Here is a 22,478-nt window from a genome sequence, read left to right as displayed (position 1 = left end):
CTGGATCCAGCGATCTCCCTCCACTCTTGAGGATGCTCCCAACCTCTGTGCATTAATCATTAATGGGGGCTGGTGCGGGCGTCCAGGTAACTGACTGAAGTCCACAGGTGACATCTACCTGGATACGGCGTCGTTCACACCCACCTTTCCATTGATCATCATTATAGTGCTGCATTATCAAAGACTGTGATATGACCCTGAAATCCAGACTTCCTAAACGAGGTCATGTTACTCGGATGCCCCTTACAAAAACCATTTACCTTGAATTTGGCAGGTCCAATGATTTCTACAGTAGCGGAAAGCGGTAAGTGTTCTCCAGACATAAATGAGCTTATTGAAATGTGGTCACAGTCACACCCCTGGCCCTGGGCACGGAGCGTCCCCAAATAGAAGGGAAATGTGAAATGTCTACTATCACTGTTCAAGGTCCCTCCACCCATACATTGGACCACTGAAATTTTGGAAATATTGGGATTAATATATATGATCATACGAGTCAATAAGTAACCCCAGAACATGCATGTTTATGGCCGGGCTCCTGGAATGGCCTGACTTCTGCACGACCCCGTTTACTACAGTCTCCATTGCTAGGTTTTATGGCTGTGTGTTATTACTGTAGACCAAAGGAAGGAGCGTTTTATGTTTATTGGTGTCTACAAGTCTATAGGATCATTCCAGGAAATCTGGAGACCTGGCACCAACACCAAGATGGGTAAGTAAATATACAGGTCCTTCTCAAAAAATTAGCATATAGTGTTAAATTTCATTATTTACCATAATGTAATGATTACAATTAAACTTTCATATATTATAGATTCATTATCCACCAACTAAAATTTGTCAGGTCTTTTATTGTTTTAATACTGATGATTTTGGCCTACAACTCCAGATAACCCAAAAAACCTGTCTCAATAAATTAGCATATCAAGAAAAGGTTCTCTAAACGACCTATTACCCTAATCTTCTGAATCAACTAATTAACTCTAAACACATGCAAAAGATACCTGAGGCTTTTAAAAACTCCCTGCCTGGTTCATTACTCAAAACCCCCATCATGGGTAAGACTAGCGACCTGACAGATGTCAAGAAGGCCATCATTGACACCCTCAAGCAAGAGGGTAAGACCCAGAAAGAAATTTCTCAACAAATAGGCTGTTCCCAGAGTGCTGTATCAAGGCACCTCAATGGTAAGTCTGTTGGAAGGAAACAATGTGGCAGAAAACGCTGTACAACGAGAAGAGGTGACCGGACCCTGAGGAAGATTGTGGAGAAGGACCGATTCCAGACCTTGGGGAACCTGAGGAAGCAGTGGACTGAGTCTGGTGTGGAAACATCCAGAGCCACCGTGCACAGGAGTGTGCAGGAAATGGGCTACAGGTGCCGCATTCCCCAGGTAAAGCCACTTTTGAACCATAAACAGCGGCAGAAGCGCCTGACCTGGGCTACAGAGAAGCAGCACTGGACTGTTGCTAAGTGGTCCCAAGTACTTTTTTCTGATGAAAGCAAATTTTGCATGTCATTCGGAAATCAAGGTGCCAGAGTCTGGAGGAAGACTGGGGAGAAGGAAATGCCAAAATGCCTGAAGTCCAGTGTCAAGTACCCACAGTCAGTGATGGTGTGGGGTGCCATGTCAGCTGCTGGTGTTGGTCCACTGTGTTTCATCAAGGGCAGGGTCAATGCAGCTAGCTATCAGGAGATTTTGGAGCACTTCATGCTTCCATCGGCTGAAATGCTTTATGGAGATGAAGATTTCATTTTTCAGCACGACCTGGCACCTGCTCACAGTGCCAAAACCACTGGTAAATGGTTTACTGACCATGGTATTACTGTGCTCAATTGGCCTGCCAACTCTCCTGACCTGAACCCCATAGAGAATCTGTGGGATATTGTGAAGAGAAAGTTGAGAGACGCAAGACCCAACACTCTGGATGAGCTTAAGGCCGCTATTGAAGCATCCTGGGCCTCCATAACATCTCAGCAGTGTCACAGGCTGATTGCCTCCATGCCACGCCGCATTGAAGCAGTCATTTCTGCCAAAGGATTCCCGACCAAGTATTGAGTGCATAACTGAACATTATTATTTGATTGTTTTTTTGTTTGGTATTAAAAAACACTTTTATTTGATTGGACGGGTGAAATATGCTAATTTATTGAGACAGGTTTTTTGGGTTATCAGGAGTTGTATGCCAAAATCATCAGTATTAAAACAATAAAAGACCTGACAAATTTCAGTTGGTGGATAATGAATCTATAATATATGAAAGTTTAATTGTAATCATTACATTATGGTAAATAATGAAATTTAACACTATATGCTAATTTTTTGAGAAGGACCTGTATTTGCACTGTATGGATGAACATATTCACATACTGTATGACTAGGCACTGAATTTGAGTTACCGTCAGTGTGTAACATCCGTCCCCCATAACCCATCCTCCTGCCCCCCATGTATAACCTCTGGCCCCCGCCATTCTGTCTGCACGTACTAACTTATGACAAAACGGTAAAGAGGTCTGATACCAGCGCGGTCCTATAATGGGAGCCACCCATATAACAAGTGCGTTCATGGCATTTCTTCCTCCTAAATGTTCCCCCATTAGTGGACGCCAAGAAGTGAAGACCCCGTAATGTTACAGAACGGGGGCAAAATGCTGAGGAGCCAACAGCAGAAAAGTCACCAATGCTCTGCTGACTCCATAACTGCAGACTCCAGACCTCCTCTGGTACAAACGCTGCACCTCCGCCATTAGCTTCATGGCCGAGAAGCTTCATTCAGCCTTACACCACCAAGCACAATGCCGACCATTGGATGGAGTGGTGTAAAGCCGTCACCACTAGGGTTGAGCGAAACGGGTCGATCATTTTCAAAAGTCGCCGACTTTTGGCTAAGTCGGCGTCTCATGAAACCCGATCCGACCCCTGTGCTTGTCGGCCATGCGGTACGCGACTTTCGCGCCAAAGTCGCGTTTCAATGACGCGAAAAGCGCCATTTCTCAGCCAATGAAGGTGAACGCAGAGTGTGGGCAGCGTGATGACATAGATCCTGGTCCCCACCATCTTAGAGAAGGGCATTGCAGTGATTGGCTTGCTGTCTGCGGCGTCACAGGGGCTATAAAGGGGCGTTCCCGCCGACCGCCATCTTACTGCTGCTGATCTGAGCTTAGGGACAGGTTGCTGCCGCTTCATCAGAAGCAGGGAGAGCGTTAGGCAGGGTCCACTAACCACCAAACCGCTTGTGCTGCAGCGATTTCCACTGTCCAACACCACCTTCGGTGTGCAGGGACTGTGGAAGCTATTTTTTTTTTTTTTTCCCCTCAGCGCTGTAGCTCATTGGGCTGCCCTAGAAGGCTCCGTGATAGCTGTATTGCTGTGTGTACGCCACTGTGGAAACCAACTGCTTTTTTCAAAGCACATATCCTCTTGTTCCTTCCTTTCTGCACAGCTATCTTTTCTGTTTTTCCACACTTTTTATTTAATTTGTGCATCAGTCCACTCCTATTGCTGCCTGCCATACCTGGCTTACATTACTGCAGGGAGATAGTAATTGTAGGACAGTTTTTTTTTTTTTTTTGTTTTTTTTTTTTGTGGGAGATTAAGATTGGCATTTCTGCTACAGTGCCATCCCTGTGTGTGCCATCTCTCACTGAGTGGGCCATAGAAAGCCTATTTATTTTTTCCGTGATTTGTGTTCTAAAATCTACCTCAACACAAAAACAGTACATCAATCAGTGGGAGAAAAATATTGGCCTCAGTCAGGGCTTGTGTGCCACTGCTGTGTGTGCTATCTCTCATTCAGTGGGCTATAGCAAGCCTATTTTTTTTTTTTTTTTTAATATTATTTGGTTTCTAATTCTCCCTGAAAAAAAAAAAAAAAACCTAAAAAAACAGTGGGAGAATAATATTGCCCTTTCAGCTTGTGTGCCAGTCTTGACTCCTGGGTGTGCCACCTCTCTCCCTCTCATTCAGTGGGCCATAGAAAGCCTATTTATTTTTTTTTTTAAATATTATTGGGTTTCTAAAGTCTCCCTGAAAAAACAAAAAATACATAAAAAAACAGTGGGAGAGTAATATTGCCCTTTCAGCTTGTGTGCCAGTCTTGACTCCTGGGTGTGCCACCTCTCTCCCTTTCATTCAGTGGGCCATAGAAAGCCTATTTATTTTTTCCGTGATTTGTGTTCTAAAATCTACCTCAACACAAAAACACTACATCAATCAGTGGGAGAAAAATATTGGCCTCAGTCAGGGCTTGTGTGCCACTGCTGTGTGTGCTATCTCTCATTCAGTGGGCTATAGCAAGCCTATTTTTTTTTTTTTTTTTTTTTTTAATATTATTTGGTTTCTAAAGTCTCCCTGAAAAAAAAAAAAAAACATAAAAAAACAGTGGGAGAGTAATATTGCCCTTTCAGCTTGTGTGCCAGTCTTGACTCCTGGGTGTGCCACCTCTCTCCCTTTCATTCAGTGGGCCATAGAAAGCCTATTTATTTTTTGGTTTTTTTAATATTATTTGGTTTCTAAAGTCTCCCTGAAAATAAAAAAAAAAAATACATAAAAAAACAGTGGGAGAGTAATATTGCCATTTCAGCTTGTGTGCCAGTCTTGACTCCTGGGTGTGCCACCTCTCTCCCTCTCATTCAGTGGGCCATAGAAAGCCTTGTTTTTTTGTTTTTTTTTTAATATTATTTGGTTTCTAAAGTCTCCCTGAAAATAAAAAAAAAAAACATAAAAAAACAGTGGGAGAGTAATATTGCCATTTCAGCTTGTGTGCCAGTCTTGACTCCTGGGTGTGCCACCTCTCTCTCTAATTGTGGGCCATAGAAAGCCTATTTATTTTTTGGTTTTTTTAATATTATTTGGTTTCTAAAGTCTCCCTGAAAATAAAAAAAAAAAATACATAAAAAAACAGTGGGAGAGTAATATTGCCCTTTCAGCTTGTGTGCCAGTCTTGACTCCTGGGTGTGCCACCTCTCTCCCTTTCATTCAGTGGGCCATAGAAAGCCTATTTATTTTTTGGTTTTTTTAATATTATTTGGTTTCTAAAGTCTCCCTGAAAATAAAAAAAAAAAATACATAAAAAAACAGTGGGAGAGTAATATTGCCATTTCAGCTTGTGTGCCAGTCTTGACTCCTGGGTGTGCCACCTCTCTCCCTCTCATTCAGTGGGCCATAGAAAGCCTTGTTTTTTTGTTTTTTTTTTAATATTATTTGGTTTCTAAAGTCTCCCTGAAAATAAAAAAAAAAAACATAAAAAAACAGTGGGAGAGTAATATTGCCATTTCAGCTTGTGTGCCAGTCTTGACTCCTGGGTGTGCCACCTCTCTCTCTAATTGTGGGCCATAGAAAGCCTATTTATTTTTTGGTTTTTTTAATATTATTTGGTTTCTAAAGTCTCCCTGAAAATAAAAAAAAAAAATACATAAAAAAACAGTGGGAGAGTAATATTGCCATTTCAGCTTGTGTGCCAGTCTTGACTCCTGGGTGTGCCACCTCTCTCCCTCTCATTCAGTGGGCCATAGAAAGCCTTGTTTTTTTGTTTTTTTTTTAATATTATTTGGTTTCTAAAGTCTCCCTGAAAATAAAAAAAAAAAACATAAAAAAACAGTGGGAGAGTAATATTGCCATTTCAGCTTGTGTGCCAGTCTTGACTCCTGGGTGTGCCACCTCTCTCTCTAATTGTGGGCCATAGAAAGCCTATTTATTTTTTGGTTTTTTTAATATTATTTGGTTTCTAAAGTCTCCCTGAAAATAAAAAAAAAAAATACATAAAAAAACAGTGGGAGAGTAATATTGCCCTTTCAGCTTGTGTGCCAGTCTTGACTCCTGGGTGTGCCACCTCTCTCCCTTTCATTCAGTGGGCCATAGAAAGCCTATTTATTTTTTGGTTTTTTTAATATTATTTGGTTTCTAAAGTCTCCCTGAAAATAAAAAAAAAAAATACATAAAAAAACAGTGGGAGAGTAATATTGCCATTTCAGCTTGTGTGCCAGTCTTGACTCCTGGGTGTGCCACCTCTCTCCCTCTCATTCAGTGGGCCATAGAAAGCCTTGTTTTTTTGTTTTTTTTTTAATATTATTTGGTTTCTAAAGTCTCCCTGAAAATAAAAAAAAAAAACATAAAAAAACAGTGGGAGAGTAATATTGCCATTTCAGCTTGTGTGCCAGTCTTGACTCCTGGGTGTGCCACCTCTCTCTCTAATTGTGGGCCATAGAAAGCCTATTTATTTTTTGGTTTTTTTAATATTATTTGGTTTCTAAAGTCTCCCTGAAAATAAAAAAAAAAAATACATAAAAAAACAGTGGGAGAGTAATATTGCCCTTTCAGCTTGTGTGCCAGTCTTGACTCCTGGGTGTGCCACCTCTCTCCCTTTCATTCAGTGGGCCATAGAAAGCCTATTTATTTTTTGGTTTTTTTAATATTATTTGGTTTCTAAAGTCTCCCTGAAAATAAAAAAAAAAAATACATAAAAAAACAGTGGGAGAGTAATATTGCCATTTCAGCTTGTGTGCCAGTCTTGACTCCTGGGTGTGCCACCTCTGTCCCTCTCATTCAGTGGGCCATAGAAAGCCTTGTTTTTTTTTTTTTTTTTAAATATTATTTGGTTTCTAAAGTCTCCCTGAAAATAAAAAAAAAATACATAAAAAAACAGTGGGAGAGTAATATTGCCATTTCAGCTTGTGTGCCAGTCTTGACTCCTGGGTGTGCCACCTCTCTCTCTAATTGTGGGCCATAGAAAGCCTTTTTATTTTTTTCCTTCATTTGTGTTTTAAAATCAACCTCAACACAAAAACACTACATCAATCAGTGGGAGAAAAATATTGGCCTCAGTCAGGGCTTGTGTGCCACTCCTGTGCGTGCCATCTCTCATTCAGTGGGCCATAGAAAGCCTTGTTTTTTTGTTTTTTTTTTAAATATTATTTGGTTTCTAAAGTCTCACAGAGAAAAAAAAAAAAATAAATTAGGTGGGAGATTAATATTGACATTAGTGCTTGAGTGACAGTCCTGCGTGTGTGTCATCTCTGTGATTTGGTGTCACAGAAAACAGAGTGTGTAACATTGTGCCTGATTTTCCTTGTGGTCTCACCAACCTGTTAAGGGATATTGAAATCATACTGAAGTTATAGCTCACCGTGTAAGTTGTTTGACAGCAACAAATAAAGTTAGTTTGGTTACGATTTTTAAACAATGAGGAAGTCTGGTGCAAGAGGTCGTCGTGGGCGTTCATTGTCAGCTGGTAATGATGGTAGTGGTAGTGGAGCATCAGGTGGTCGTGGGGATAAAAATATTCCACCTAAGTCTGGAGCTGTGGAGCCAGTTTCGTCGTCAGGCTACACAAGGCCTCGAACGCTCTCTTTTCTGGGAGTAGGAAAACCGCTTTTAAAGGCTGAGCAGCAACAGCAAGTTTTGGCTTACATTGCAGACTCAGCCTCTAGCTCTTTTGCCTCCTCTTCCGAAACTGGTAAATGTAAAAGCAGCGCGTCGCTTGTGGATGTTCACGGTCAGGGACAAGTCGCTTCCTTGTCCTCCTCAGCAAAAACTACAACAAGAGAGAAGGATGCAGCAGGCGACACAACGGGTCACTCCATGGAGCTCTTTACACATACCGTCCCTGGCTTAGAAAGTGAAACATTTAACAGGCCATGCCCATTACAAGTAGATTCTGACATGGAGTGCACTGATGCACAGCCACAGCCAGAGTACTATGCTGCTCCTTTGACTCAGACCACCACATTGCCCTCTCAGGGTACAGATCCACAATCAGACCCTGATGAGACTATGTTGCCCCGCCACGAACGCTATACCACCGACCGACACAGTGACACAGACGAAGTTGCACACGAGCTCGAAGAGGAGGTAATAGATGACCCAGTTATTGACCCCGATTGGCAGCCATTGGGGGAACAGGGTGCAGGCGGCAGTAGTTCAGAAGCGGAGGTGGAGGAGGGGCCGCAGCAGGCATCAACATCGCAACAGGTTCCATCTGCCGGGCCCGTATCTGGCCCAAAACGCGTGTCAAAGCCAAAACCTGTTGGAGGACAGCGTGGCCATCCGGTTAAAGCTCAGTCTGCAATCCCTGAAAAGGGATCCGAGTCTAGGAAGAGTGCAGTCTGGCATTTTTTTAAACAACATCCAACTGATCAGCGCAAAGTCATCTGTCAAAAATGTTCAACTAGCTTAAGCAGAGGTCAGAATCTGAAAAGTCTAAATACTAGTTGCATGCATAGACACTTAACCACCATGCATTTTCAAGCCTGGACTAACTACCAAACGTCCCTTAAGGTTGTAGCACCCTCGGCCAATGAAGCTAGTCAGCAACGCAACATCCCTTCCGTCACTGTAAGGCCACCATTTTCCGCACCACCGGCAGTATCTGTGCAGGTTTCTTTGCCAGCCAAAAGCAGTCAGGGTCAGGGAATCACCAGTTTAGTAGGAGGAAATATTGCATCTAGGGCACCGGCGGAAACAATACCGTCTCCAACCGTCTCTCAGTCTGCCATGTACACCGGCACACCCGAAAGTTCCACGATCTCCTGCTCTCCAGTCCAGCTCACCCTACATGAGACTCTGGTTAGAAAAAGGAAGTACTTATCCTCGCATCCGCGTACACAGGGTTTTAACGCCCACATAGCTAGACTAATCTCGTTAGAGATGATGCCCTACCGTTTAGTTGAAAGCGAAGCTTTTAAAGCCCTGATGGAGTACGCTGAACCACGATACGAGCTACCTAGTCGACACTTTTTTTCCAGAAAAGCCATCCCAGCCCTGCACCAGCATGTTAAACAGCGCATCGTCCATGCACTTAGGCAATCTGTGAGTACAAAGGTGCACCTGACTACAGATGCATGGACCAGTAGGCATGGCCAGGGACGTTATGTGTCCATCACGGCACACTGGGTGAATGTGGTGGATGCAGGGTCCACAGGCGACATCAATTTAGGGACAGTTGTGCCTAGCCCACGGTCTAGGAAACAGTTGGCTGTAGGCGTTCGCACCCCCTCCTCCTCCTCCTCGTCCTCCTGCAGAAGCTACAGCTCTTCCACAGAACGCAGTCGGCCAACCACTCCATCGGCAGATGACACTGTTGCACACCAGTTGTCCCATTATGGGCCAGCTACTGCCAAGCGTCAGCAGGCTGTATTGGCTATGAAGTGTTTGGGCGACAACAGACACACCGCGGAAGTTCTGTCCGAGTTCTTGCAACAAGAAACGCAGTCGTGGCTGGGCACAGTAGATCTTGAGGCAGGCAAGGTAGTGAGTGATAACGGAAGGAATTTCATGGCTGCCATCTCCCTTTCCCAACTGAAACACATTCCTTGCCTGGCTCACACCTTAAACCTGGTGGTGCAGTGCTTATTGAAAACTTATCCTGGGTTCTCCGACCTGCTCCTCAAAGTGCGTGCACTTTGCTCACATATCCGACGTTCGCCTGTACACGCCAGCCGTATGCAGACCTATCAGCGGTCTTTGAACCTTCCCCAGCATCGCCTAATCATAGACGTTGCAACAAGGTGGAACTCAACACTGCACATGCTTCAGAGACTGTGCGAACAGAGGCGTGCTGTTATTTATTTGTGGGAGGATACACGGGCAGGCAGTAGGATGGCAGACATGGAGTTGTCAGGTGTGCAGTGGTCGAAGATACAAGACATGTGTCAAGTCCTTCAGTGTTTTGAGGAATGCACACGGCTGGTTAGTGCAGACAACGCCGTAATAAGCATGAGCATCCCCCTAATGCGTCTGCTGATGCAAAGTTTGACGCACATAAAGGAGCAGGCGTCTGCACCAGAGGAAGAGGGAAGCCTTGATGACAGTCAGCCATTGTCTGGTCAGGGCAGTGTACAGGACGAGGTAGCGGGCGAAGAGGAGGTGGAGGACGAGGAGGATGATGGGGATGAGTATATTTTTAATGCGGAAACTTTCACGGGGGCACAGGAAATTGGTTGCGTGTCACGGCCGGGTTCTGGTTTTTTGAGGGACACAAGTGACGTAGATTTGCCTGCAACTGCCCCTCAACCAATCACAACCGGAGATTTGACAACTGGAACTTTGGCCCACATGGCGGATTATGCCTTACGTATCCTAAAAAGGGACACACGCATTACGAAAATGATGAACGATGACGATTACTGGTTGGCCTGCCTCCTTGATCCACGCTATAAAGGCAAATTGCAAAATATTATGCCACATGAGAACTTGGAACTAATATTAGCAACCAAACAATCAACTCTTGTTGACCGTTTGCTTCAGGCATTCCCAGCACACAGCGCACGTGATCGTTCTCACACAAGCTCCAGGGGGCAGCAGACTAGGAGTGTTAGGGGTGCACACATCAGAAGTGGCGTTGGACAGAGGGGTTTTCTGACCAGGTTGTGGAGTGATTTTGCTATGACCGCAGACAGGACAGGTACTGCTGCATCAATTGAAAGTGACAGGAGACAACATTTGTCCAGTATGGTTACTAACTATTTTTCATCCCTTATCGATGTTCTCCCTCAACCGTCATTCCCATTTGATTACTGGGCCTCCAAATTAGACACCTGGCCAGAATTGGCAGAATATGCATTGCAGGAGCTTGCTTGCCCGGCAGCAAGTGTCCTATCAGAAAGAGTATTCAGTGCTGCAGGTTCAATATTAACCGAAAAAAGGACTCGTCTGGCTACCCAAAATGTTGACGATCTAACATTCATTAAAATGAACCACAACTGGATTTCGAAATCTTTTGCCCCACCTTGCCCGGCCGACACCTAGCTTTCCTATGAAAAGCTCTTGCCTGTGAATTACTTTTCTAATGTCTAATTTGCTGCAGCTGATTGTACAGCATACGACATGTTTACACCTCCCTAAATGGCAAAACTCCCCACACGGGGCCGTGGTATCGCGACTTGGCGCAAGCACCCGTGAGACTGCTGTTTGTCTGAAGAGGTGGGTGTGCTCGCTTTTGGTTGACGGCATTGCTACTGGGTCCCTCATAGTACAATGTAGTGTCTCTGGCGGTGGTGGTGCGCACCCAACGTCAGACACACCGTTGTAACATGAGGGGCCCTGGGGCGGTCCCGCCGGCCTCAAGAGAGTTCCCCCCTACCCCAGCTCAAAATGTGCTCTACCACGTGCAAAATTATGTCGCACAGCTCCACCAATCTTTAGTCTATTCGCTGACATCATTCAATGTCTGGCACTGACAATACAAATTTGTAGACATCTATGATGCAACTTAAAGTAGTCTGTGTCTGTGTCCTATATTGGCACCATTAAATAGTTACTGCCAAATTACAATGTCAGAAACTCAGTAGATGAGCCCACCCCTGTACCTAAGTATGCCACCTTTTTTTTTTGTTTTGGTTGTTTTGCGAGACATTAACATCTATTTATATTTTGGGAGTACTGGGACAGACACTCCTTGCACTACTCCTCCACTCACCACCAAGCTGCCTGTGTATCCATGTAACCGCTGTAAAACTGCCATGAGCCTATTGTTTGTTATTTTAGGCCTTTGATAGCCTGTCTGCGGTCCCTACTTTAAATACTCCTCCACTGACCACCAAGCTGCCTGCCCGTGTATCCATGTAACCGCTGTGAAACTGCCATGAGCCTATTGTTTGTTATGTTAGGCCTTTGATAGCCTGTCTGCGGTCCCTACTTTAAATACTCCTCCACTGACCAGACCACTGCTGCCCGTGTACCCCTGGAACCAATTATAAAGTGCCTACAGCCAGCCCATTTTCTTATGTTAGGCCTTTGAAGCCTGTCTGCGGTCCCTACTTTAAATACTCCTCCACTGACCAGACCACTGCTGCCCGTGTACCCCTGGAACCAATTATAAAGTGCCTACAGCCAGCCCATTTTCTTATGTTAGGCCTTTGAAGCCTGTCTGCGGTCCCTACTTTAAATACTCCTCCACTCACCACCACCAAGCTGCCTGCCCGTCTATCCATGTAACCGCTGTAAAACTGCAATGAGCCTATTGTTTGTTATTTTAGGCCTTTGATAGCCTGTCTGCGGCCCCTACTTGCAATACTCCTCCACTGACCACAATGCTGCCTGGAGTGCCTGCCTGTGTATCCATGTAACCGATGTAAAACTGCCATGACTGCCTACTGTTTGTTATTTTAGGCCTTTGATAGCCTGTCTGCAGCCCCTACTTGCAATACTCCTCCACTGACCACACCAATGCTGCCCGTGTACCCCTGGAACCTATTTAAAAGTTCATAGAGCCTAGTTATATATTTTATTTACTATTAATAAGGCCATGATGGACTACGCTGTACCACGCTACAAGCTAACCAGTCGACACTTCTTTTGCGAGAAAAGCCATCCCAACCCTCCACCAGCATGTAGAAGACCGCATTGTCCATGCACTCTGGCAATCTGTGAGTACAAAGGTGCACCTGACAACAGACGCATGGACCTGTAGGCATGGCCACGGAAGATTACGTGTCCATTACGGCGCAATGGGTTAATGTGGTGGATGCATGGTCCACAGGGGACAGCCTACTAAGTCTGTCTGCAGTCCCTAATTCAAATTGTGCTCCACTGTCTAAATCGGAACTTCCACCTTCTGGCTTTCGGCCTATAGTATCAGAAATTAAACTGCATTTGGCCTTCAACTTTGGTTAGGGCCTACTAACGGCTTCTGCCCCTCCCTGGTGTTGCCCTCAACTAAATAAAGCTGAGCTTCAACCTTCTGCTCCAAATTACCATTTTGAAAAATGCAATAGGCTTTTCAGGCCTACTAAAGGAGTCTGTCTGTGTGCCCCTCCCTGGTGTTGTCCTCAACTAAATAAAGCTGAGCTTCAACCTTCCGGCTCTCATTATGTGGTTTTAAAAAAAAAAAAGGTGGTTAGGGCCTACTAACGGCTTCTGCCCCTCCCTGGTGTTGTCCTCAACTAAATAAAGCTGAGCTTCAACCTTCCGGCTCTCATTATGTGGTTTTAAAAAAAAAAAAGGTGGTTAGGGCCTACTAACGGCTTCTGCCCCTCCCTGGTGTTGTCCTCAACTAAATAAAGCTGAGCTTCAACCTTCCGGCTCTCATTATGTGGTTTTAAAAAAAAAAAAGGTGGTTAGGGCCTACTAACGGCTTCTGCCCCTCCCTGGTGTTGTCCTCAACTAAATAAAGCTGAGCTTCAACCTTCCGGCTCTCATTATGTGGTTTTAAAAAAAAAAAAGGTGGTTAGGGCCTACTAACGGCTTCTGCCCCTCCCTGGTGTTGTCCTCAACTAAATAAAGCTGAGCTTCAACCTTCCGGCTCTCATTATGTGGTTTTAAAAAAAAAAATGGTGGTTAGGGCCTACTAACGGCTTCTGCCCCTCCCTGGTGTTGTCCTCAACTAAATAAAGCTGAGCTTCAACCTTCCGGCTCTCATTATGTGGTTTTAAAAAAAAAAAAGGTGGTTAGGGCCTACTAACGGCTTCTGCCCCTCCCTGGTGTTGTCCTCAACTAAATAAAGCTGAGCTTCAACCTTCCGGCTCTCATTATGTGGTTTTAAAAAAAAAAATGGTGGTTAGGGCCTACTAACGGCTTCTGCCCCTCCCTGGTGTTGTCCTCAACTAAATAAAGCTGAGCTTCAACCTTCCGGCTCTCATTATGTGGTTTTAAAAAAAAAAATGGTGGTTAGGGCCTACTAACGGCTTCTGCCCCTCCCTGGTGTTGTCCTCAACTAAATAAAGCTGAGCTTCAACCTTCCGGCTCTCATTATGTGGTTTTAAAAAAAAAAAAGGTGGTTAGGGCCTACTAACGGCTTCTGCCCCTCCCTGGTGTTGTCCTCAACTAAATAAAGCTGAGCTTCAACCTTCCGGCTCTCATTATGTGGTTTTAAAAAAAAAAAAGGTGGTTAGGGCCTACTAACGGCTTCTGCCCCTCCCTGGTGTTGTCCTCAACTAAATAAAGCTGAGCTTCAACCTTCCGGCTCTCATTATGTGGTTTTAAAAAAAAAAATGGTGGTTAGGGCCTACTAACGGCTTCTGCCCCTCCCTGGTGTTGTCCTCAACTAAATAAAGCTGAGCTTCAACCTTCCGGCTCTCATTATGTGGTTTTAAAAAAAAAAAAGGTGGTTAGGGCCTACTAACGGCTTCTGCCCCTCCCTGGTGTTGTCCTCAACTAAATAAAGCTGAGCTTCAACCTTCCGGCTCTCATTATGTGGTTTTAAAAAAAAAAAGGTGGTTAGGGCCTACTAACGGCTTCTGCCCCTCCCTGGTGTTGTCCTCAACTAAATAAAGCTGAGCTTCAACCTTCCGGCTCTCATTATGTGGTTTTAAAAAAAAAAAATGGTGGTTAGGGCCTACTAACGGCTTCTGCCCCTCCCTGGTGTTGTCCTCAACTAAATAAAGCTGAGCTTCAACCTTCCGGCTCTCATTAAGTGGTTTTAAAAAAAAAATGGTGGTTAGGGCCTACTAACGGCTTCTGCCCCTCCCTGGTGTTGCCCTCAACTAAATAAAGCTGAGCTTCAACCTTCTGCTCCAAATTACCATTTTAAAAAATGCAATAGGCTTTTCCGGCCTACTAAAGGTGTCTGCCCCTCCCTGGTGTTGTCCTCAACTGAACAAAGCTGAGCTTCCACATTCTGGCTTTCGCCCTATACTATCAGATATTAAACTGCATTTGGCCTACTAGTGTGGTTAGGCCCTTGAAACAGTGTCTGCTGCTCTTGGGTTTGCTACTCCACTGAACAAAGCAATGCCGCCTGTTTAGTCCTGTTACCAATTTTGAACTGCATGTAGCCTACTTTATTCTTTGGCCCTATATCTGTTTCCTCCTCATCCTGCCCATTGCCCAGCCACTGCTAAATGAGTCTGCTGGTACATTGACCGAGACCACTACATTCCCCTTGTACTCTACACAGCCAGAATCTGTCCCTGCTGAAAGTAAGGTTCCCCTTCCCGCATGTTATACCACCTTACACAGGGACAAAGAGGAAGGTGCAGATGAAAGTGCAGGTTCCTTCATCAGGTGGGGGGGCATACTCGTTGGCGACGTCACTGGCACAGGGCCCCTCAGAGTACGCAAAAGTGTCGCTGCTGGTGGGAGGCGCCCCCGCCATGCAAACACACCGCCGTACTTTGAGGGGCCCTGTGCCAGTGGCAATGCGAACGAGTGGGCCCCCCCCCTGCTTGCTCAGGATCACAGCACTTGCAACTTTTAAATAATTACCTTTCCCTGCAACACCGCCGTGACGTAGTCCGCATTTCCTGGGCCCACGAAAAACTTGAGCCGGCCCTACTCCCCCCACAACTTTTGCCAAATGACCCCCAATTCCCTATGCCCAACTATTATTATAAAGTTAATTAAGATTGACAAGCTTCAGAAACAAGAATGGATGTTTTTGGCATTAAAATGGGCACTGTAGGTGTTTTCCTGGCCTCCACTCACTGCCGACTATGCTTCCCCATTGACTTGCATTGGGTTTCGTGTTTCGGTCGATCCCCGACTTTTAGCGATAATCGGCCGACTGCACTCGACTCGACTCTGGACAAAATCGGGTTTCCCAAAACCCTACTCGATCTTAAAAAAATGAAAGTCGCTCAACCCTAGTCACCACTGGACTCTGGATAAGACGTGTTCTGTGCAATGATGGATCGCACTTTATCTGACGTCTGATGGAGGAGTCTGGGTTTGGTGAAGGAGAACGTGAGTTTGAATCTGAAGTATCTCCCTGTACACACAGGATTCATCCGGCTGCTTCTGTCATCAATAAACACTAGTGACCCAGTGCCATTGGAAGCCATACATACCGGGGCCATCACCCCACCTCCACCATGTGTCACAGAGGGTGTGCTGTGCTGTGGATCAAAAGCCGTTCCAAACCTCCATATTTTCTTCTTCCCATGATTCTGGTACAAGTTGATCTTAGTTTTGCTTTTCCAGAACCAGGCGATTTCTTTAGATGTTTTTTGGCAAAGTCTAATCTGACCTTTCTATTTTTAAGGATGATTAAAGGTTTGCAACTTGTGGCGAACCCTCTGTATTTATTCTCATGAAGTCTTCTCCTTATGGTAAATTTAGATACCGAAACACCGACTTCCTGGAGAGTGTTCTGCACTTGGGTAGATATTGTGAAGAAGTTTTTCTTCACCATGGAAAGGATTCTGCAATCATCCACCACTGTTGTCTTCCATTGACGTCCAGGCCTTTTTGAGTTCCCGAGCTCACCAGTGCACTTGTTGTTTTTTTGCAGAATGTACCAAACTGTTGATTTGGCTACTCCTAACATTTCCGCTATCTCTCTGATGAACGTATTCTTGTTTTTTTTTCAGCCTAATAATGGTGTTTTTCACTTCCATTGAGTGCTCCTTTGGCTGCATGTTGTGGGTTCACAACAACAGCTTCCAAATACAAATTCTACACCTGGAATCAGCTCCAGATCTGTTTCCTGCTTAATTGATGAAGGATTAATGAGGGAAAAGTCCATGCAGCTCATTAAAGAGCTTTGGAGATAATTGTCCAATTACTCTTGGTCCCTTGAAAAAGAGGCCACTACATATTAAGGATCTGTAATACCTAAACCCTTACTACAATTAGGATGTGAATACCCTGAAATTATAGCCGAGGGCCTGCCCTATAAGCCCAGATTGCTTATATAACTGTATCTTGAATATGTTTTGGTAAACAGCTAAAATGCCAAAACTTGTTACTGTCCAAATATTTCTGGACCTAACTGTATATCATTGCTCACTTGTCTGCCTGTTTTTTTTGTTTTTTTTTAATTTGAGGCCTTTATCTGCACCTCTGCTCTTGTTGCCCTATGACAACATAGATTGTGATTCCTCATAGTGGCATCAAATTTTGGGCTTATGTTGGCAACATGGAGACCTGATGATGTGTTCCTGTTCGGGGCAGCCATTAAGCTACTGGGTCTCCTGAGCGAGTAAAGCCATTTGTTACAAATCGGAGCCATGACAGCGACTTTTTTCTGAGGCCTAAACTGCACTGATACATGTGACTGCAATTCACAGCATGTCCCTCTGATAACACAGAAGCGTCAGGGCGCAGAACGGAAGTGTTGTCATCATGAGGATGCAGACATTCACAATCTGGTAATAAGCTGACGCGGGGGTAGGGTAAGTCTTGTGTCTATGGCGGAGGCTTATAGATACAAACATTTTATTTTATTTATTTTTTTGCCCAATCCGAGATCACATTTTTTAAAGTTTAATGGGAACTGCATCAGAAATCTTTGGTATGTGATATCGGCCCTTTTTGTGTTAGCCATTGAAAAGATAGTGTGATTAAAAAACAAGACAGAAACTATCCCTACCAGTGGGAAGTAGCCGTATTTGGCCATGTTGGGGTTAATGCAGTGAGAGGGGTGACGGTGGGTGCAGGGGATGGGTCCTCTCTGTGCCTGGGTCAGCACATCTCTCCCTGAATATGCAGAATCTCTGCCCAGTTCTGGAATCTGCCCCTTCTGTCCGGCACTGTGGGGGCATTCAGGGAATAAATGTGGGTGGTGCCAGGACCTGCGTGTTCAGAGCACAGAGACCCTCACACTCCATCGTACAAACCCAGCCACTGGGGCAAGATGCCAGAGGGAAAAGGTACGTTGTGCGCTGTGGCCGAGCACGGGCAGACCTAATGGGAAGCGCAATCCGGATCATCCCCTCTGGGGACCCATTATAGGAAGCTGCATCCAAAGAGGGGACCCCTGCGCTGTTAGGACCCCTGCGCTGTTGGGACCCCTTCGCTGTTGGGACCCCTGCGCTGTTGGGACCCCTGCGCTGTTAGGACCCCTGCGCTGTTAGGACCCCTGCGCTGTTGGGACCCCTGCGCTGTTGGGACCCCTGTGCTGTTAGGACCCCTGTGCTGTTAGGACCCTGTGCTGTTAGGACCCCTGCGCTGTTAGGACCCCCGCACAGGTGTGTATGAGAATGTGGGGGACTATGACTAATTAGGCAGGATTTCTGCTCCTAGGATTGCTCTAGGTGGTGGTGCCCACACTGTGTCTGACTCGGGCAAATACTTACTGGGGATTCAGGGGTCTTTCTGGTGGTGGATTGGTGGTCACACGTTCGGATGCATTTCTGTAATTCGGATTAAAATTGGTTCTGTTTTCACCCGCAGGGGACAAGGCGGAGAGATCTCTGTACAAGGTAAGGGCAGCCTGGGGCCGGGCTCTTGGGGCGCAGATGGGATAATAGATTCTTGCATTTCGCTTCCTTGTGCCGCCTCATGGCTGCCGTACCCATGTATCAACATTTAGCTTAGTCAAACTTACCCATAGACTTGTCACATGGAGAAATGTAAATCACGTAATGCAGCCTTTCACCAGATTTTGCAATGTGAAGCGTGTACAGCTGTTGAGGCTGGTGTGTTTACTTTGATAATCCATGTCCGGATGGCTCTACAGTATAACCCCAATATTAATACGAGCATTCCTTGAATCCTGCTAGAGCTATTTTAATATCAGTCAGCAAAACTTTCACGGCGGATGATACTTTAAAATACATGTAAAAATGGCTGTAAGTACACCGGTCTCAGCAGGTCCAAGATATTTATTAATCTATACAGTTTGTATTGTGAAATCTGGTGATCGATCCCGTTTAAAGGGAGATTAATATGAAACCTGTTCCAGATTTATTGCGCCTTCCTGTCCAGAATGAGAGCGGTCTAGTGTGAGCTTACACAGCAGTGAGAAGGGAAATACAAGGAAACGTGAGCAGTCAGGATCCTTCACTTGTTGGGAATCTTGTTCGCCAGTCTTTTCTTGTGACGATCTGTACCTTTATTCTCTCCTCAGAATCTGCCAGAACACCGGCATCGGGTGCAGGAGAAAAAAACACATGTTAAGAAGCAAAGAGGTAACAAAGTAAAACAAAATTTCACAAAAAGTCAAAATTTGGAAAAGACTTAAAGGGAATCTGTCACCCCAAAAATCGTATATGAGATAAGCCCACCGGCATCGGGGGCTTATCTACAGCATTCTGTAATGCATTCTGTAATGCTGTAGATAATAAGCCCCCGATGTATCCTGAAAGATGAGAAAAACAGGTTAGATTATACTCACCCAGGGGCGGTCCCGCTGCGGTCTGGTCCGATGGGCGTCACGGTCCGGGGCCTCCCATCTTCTTACGATGTCGTCCTCTTCTTGTCTTCACGCTGCGGCTCTGGCGCCCTGTTGAGGGCAGAGCAAAGTACTGCAGTGCGCAGGTGCCGGGAAAGGTCAGAGAGGCCCAGCGCCTGCACACTGCAGTACTTTGCAGATAAAGTACGCCTGCGCCGGAGCCGCGGCAGGAAGAGGACGTGATCATATGAAGATAGGAGGCCCCGGACCGCGACACCCATCGGACCAGACCGGACCAGGACCGCCCCGGGTGAGTATAATCTAACTTGTTTTTCTCATCTTTCAGGATACATCGGGGGGGCTTATCTACAGCATTACAGAATGCTTTACAGAATGCTGTAGATAAGCCCCCGATGCCGGTGGGCTTAGCTCATATAGAATGTAAGCCTGCAAGGGCAGGGTCCTCGCCCCTCTTTATCAGTCTGTCATTGTTAGTTTGTTTACTGTAAGTTATATCTGTAACTTGTATGTAACCCCTTCTCATGTACAGCACCATGGAATCAATGGTGCTGTATAAATAATAATAATATACGATTTTTGGGGTGACTGGTTCCCTTTAAATTGTCATCATTATACAGAAAGGACAGGGATTGTGGGAGGAGCTATAGTCATTATATGCAAGGGTCAGGAATTGTGGGAGGAGCTCTATTCATTATACGGCAGGGATTGTGGGAGGAGCTATAGTCATTATACGGAAGGGGTAGGGATTGTGGGAGGAGCTCTATTCATTATACGGCAGGGATTGTGGGAGGAGCTATAGTCATTATACGGAAGGGGTAGGGATTGTGGGAGGAGCTCTATTCATTATACGGCAGGGATTGTGGGAGGAGCTATAGTCATTATACGGAAGGGGTAGGGATTGTGGGAGGAGCTATGCTCATTATACAAGAGGGCATGGATTGTGGGAGGAGCTATACTCATTATACAAGAGGGCAGGGATTGTGGGAGGAGCTATAGTCATTATTCAGGAGGGACAGGGAGTGTGGGAGGCGCTATAGTCATTTATACAGGAGGGGCAGGGATTGTGAAAGGAGCCATAATATTTATACAGTAGGGGCAGGGAGCTATAGTCATATTGGAGGGGCAGGGATTGTGGGAAGCGCTATAGTCATTATACTGGAGGGGAACGGATGGAGCTGTAGTCATTATATATGGGGCATGTGAATAGTGGGAGGAGCTATAGTCATTACACTGGAGGGGCAGGGATTGTGGGAGGAGCTATAGTCATTACACTGGAGGGGCAGGGATTGTGGGAGGAGCTATAGTCATGATACTGGAGGGGCATGGATTGTGGGAGGAGCTATAGTCATTACACTGGAGGGGCAGGGATTGTGGGAGGAGCTATAGTCATGATACTGGAGGGGCATGGATTGTGGGAGGAGCTATAGTCATTACACTGGAGGGGCAGGGATTGTGGGAGGAGCTATAGTCATGATACTGGAGGGGCATGGATTGTGGGAGGAGCTATAGTCATTACACTGGAGGGGCATGGATTGTGGGAGGAGCTATAGTCATTACACTGGAGGGGCAGGGATTGTGGGAGGAGCTATAGTCATGATACTGGAGGGGCATGGATTGTGGGAGGAGCTATAGTCACGATACTGGAGGGGCATGGATTGTGGGAGGAGCTATAGTCATTACACTGGAGGGGCAGGGATTGTGGGAGGAGCTATAGTCATGATACTGGAGGGGCATGGATTGTGGGAGGAGCTATAGTCATTACACTGGAGGGGCAGGGATTGTGGGAAGAGCTATAGTCATTACACCGGAGGGGCAGAGATTGTGAAAGGAGCCATAATAATTATACAGTAGGGGCAGGGAGCTATAGTCATATTGGAGGGGCAGGGATTGTGGGAGGAGCTATAGTCATTACACTGGAGGGGCAGGGATTGTGGGAGGAGCTATAGTCATGACACTGAGGGGCAGGGATTGTGGGAGGAGCTATAGTCATTACACTGGAGGGGCAGGGATTGTGGGAGGAGCTATAGTCATGATACTGGAGGGGCGAGGATTGTGGGAGGAGCTGTAGTCAATGGACAAATAAAGAGTTCAGAAACCAGAGAGGGCACAGACCACGACACTGGTAATCCTCCCCACTCATCTCTGTGGTTCTGCACCGCTACATACAGGGGTTTTTTGCCTTGGTTTTTGTCTTTTTATATAAACACACAGCCCACTCCATTTCATTTGTGTCCATTTTAAAAACAGGGAGGATAAGGGGGTGAATAATTTTAATTCTAGAACAGTCTAATTTGTGTACTATATTAATTTCTCACCATTCATGCCCATTTTCACTTAAAGGGAAAGTGTATCAGAAAATGACCTATGCATATAACACAACAGATAGATATAACAATCTACATTTAAAAGAATCATAAAATTGTGCAGTTTTTACTTTGAGCCTCCGGTCGCGCGGGCCCTCGCTGCCCTGTAGAGATCAGATAGTCCGCTAGGTTTCTGTGCTCATCTGAACAAGCGGATACTTCTAGAAATTGAACCCCATCCCAGTCATTGCAGTCTGTGGCCCCATCAAGGGTCCGTCTGAATCCTATTTTTCTATACAGGGAATCAGGCAGGTTCCCCAAACGCACCATAGCAACCACACTGTGGACAGGGCCATGCACCATAGGTGACTTCACAGCTTACCGCCTCCTCTCCCTGTACAATGACTTCTGCACAGGTCACTGAGCATGCCCACAACTCTCTCCCATAAAGTCAGCGTACAGCTCGACCAGAATATACTTTCTCTTTAAAAGAAGCAAGATGCTAGAAAAGATGGCTATTAAGGCTATAGTGCTTTCCTCTATGTGGTGATCCGATCATTTAATGTTACAGGCCCTAAGCCTGAGGCTGCACTTCTGAGGGAGACTTATGGCGACATAGGGTGTGGTGGGGTACGCAGGCCTCGCGCAGATCCAACTCTATAACACAGATATTACTTCCTATACATCTACTTGTACACCTTTTAGTAACATCTGACCTTCTTCCTGCCCCCTTATCTCCCCCCAAGGACAGCCGCCGAGAGCGAAGCGGTAATTTCCAGTCCTTTGTGCGAATGGCACTGGAGACGCTGCTGGGTTCATGTCGCAGAAAACGCGGGACCCATCACACCTCCACCGAGCACGTGCAGACCAGCAAAACCTTTATGTCCTGGCACCGCCACAGTCTTCCTGTCAGACCCTTTCTCCTGGTGCGAGCCGACCGCGGGGTCCGAGTGTGAGAGCGTTAGCGGATGTGCGCACGTGACTTCCACCCTGCCTGACCGCACCGTGTGTGAATGAGGACCTGGCCGTGAGCCCTCCAGCCCGGAGGCAGCGGGGAGGGCACATACGTGCAGTGGAGCTTTCCTGTCCATACGTGATGTTGTGTGGCTTCTGGAATAAAGAATGTGCTGCAATGGTGGCCGTGTCACTAAACTTTATGGATCTCACA

The 22,478-nt window shown here is 45.8% G+C and overlaps 1 protein-coding gene across 9 annotated transcripts; it reads left to right on the top strand.

The window, feature by feature from the left end:
- The first annotated feature begins 4 nt into the window (after nt 1-4).
- LOC143805181 (uncharacterized) lies at nt 5-22,478 on the top strand. Of its 9 annotated transcripts, none has more exons than XR_013221195.1 (5): nt 5-712; nt 16,942-17,022; nt 18,047-18,075; nt 18,723-18,783; nt 22,057-22,353. XR_013221195.1 is itself a non-coding variant. In XM_077284148.1 (4 exons), exons 1-4 carry the CDS (start codon nt 226-228, stop codon nt 22,325-22,327), a joined length of 435 nt encoding a protein of 144 aa, XP_077140263.1. In that variant the 5' UTR covers nt 5-225; the 3' UTR covers nt 22,328-22,478. The 9 variants fall into 9 exon arrangements, 4 of the variants coding, with proteins under 4 accessions (XP_077140263.1, XP_077140264.1, XP_077140262.1 ...); XR_013221192.1 differs by having other exon boundaries at nt 16,942-17,046; XR_013221193.1 differs by lacking the exon at nt 16,942-17,022 and having other exon boundaries at nt 22,057-22,453.

Source organism: Ranitomeya variabilis, chromosome 2 (genome assembly GCF_051348905.1).
Source record: "Ranitomeya variabilis isolate aRanVar5 chromosome 2, aRanVar5.hap1, whole genome shotgun sequence".
NCBI classification, from domain to species: domain Eukaryota; kingdom Metazoa; phylum Chordata; class Amphibia; order Anura; family Dendrobatidae; genus Ranitomeya; species Ranitomeya variabilis.
This window is presented reverse-complemented; position numbering and strand designations above follow the sequence as displayed.

Coding starts and splice junctions, on each gene's coding strand:
- LOC143805181 (XM_077284146.1), top strand. CDS start 17,314: ATGGGTCCTCTCTGTGCCTGGGTCAGCACATCTCTCCCTGAATATGCA. Junction 17,524..18,046: donor CAAGATGCCAGAGGGAAAAG/GTACGTTGTGCG, acceptor TTTCACCCGCAG/GGGACAAGGCGGAGAGATCT. Junction 18,076..18,722: donor CGGAGAGATCTCTGTACAAG/GTAAGGGCAGCC, acceptor TTCTCTCCTCAG/AATCTGCCAGAACACCGGCA.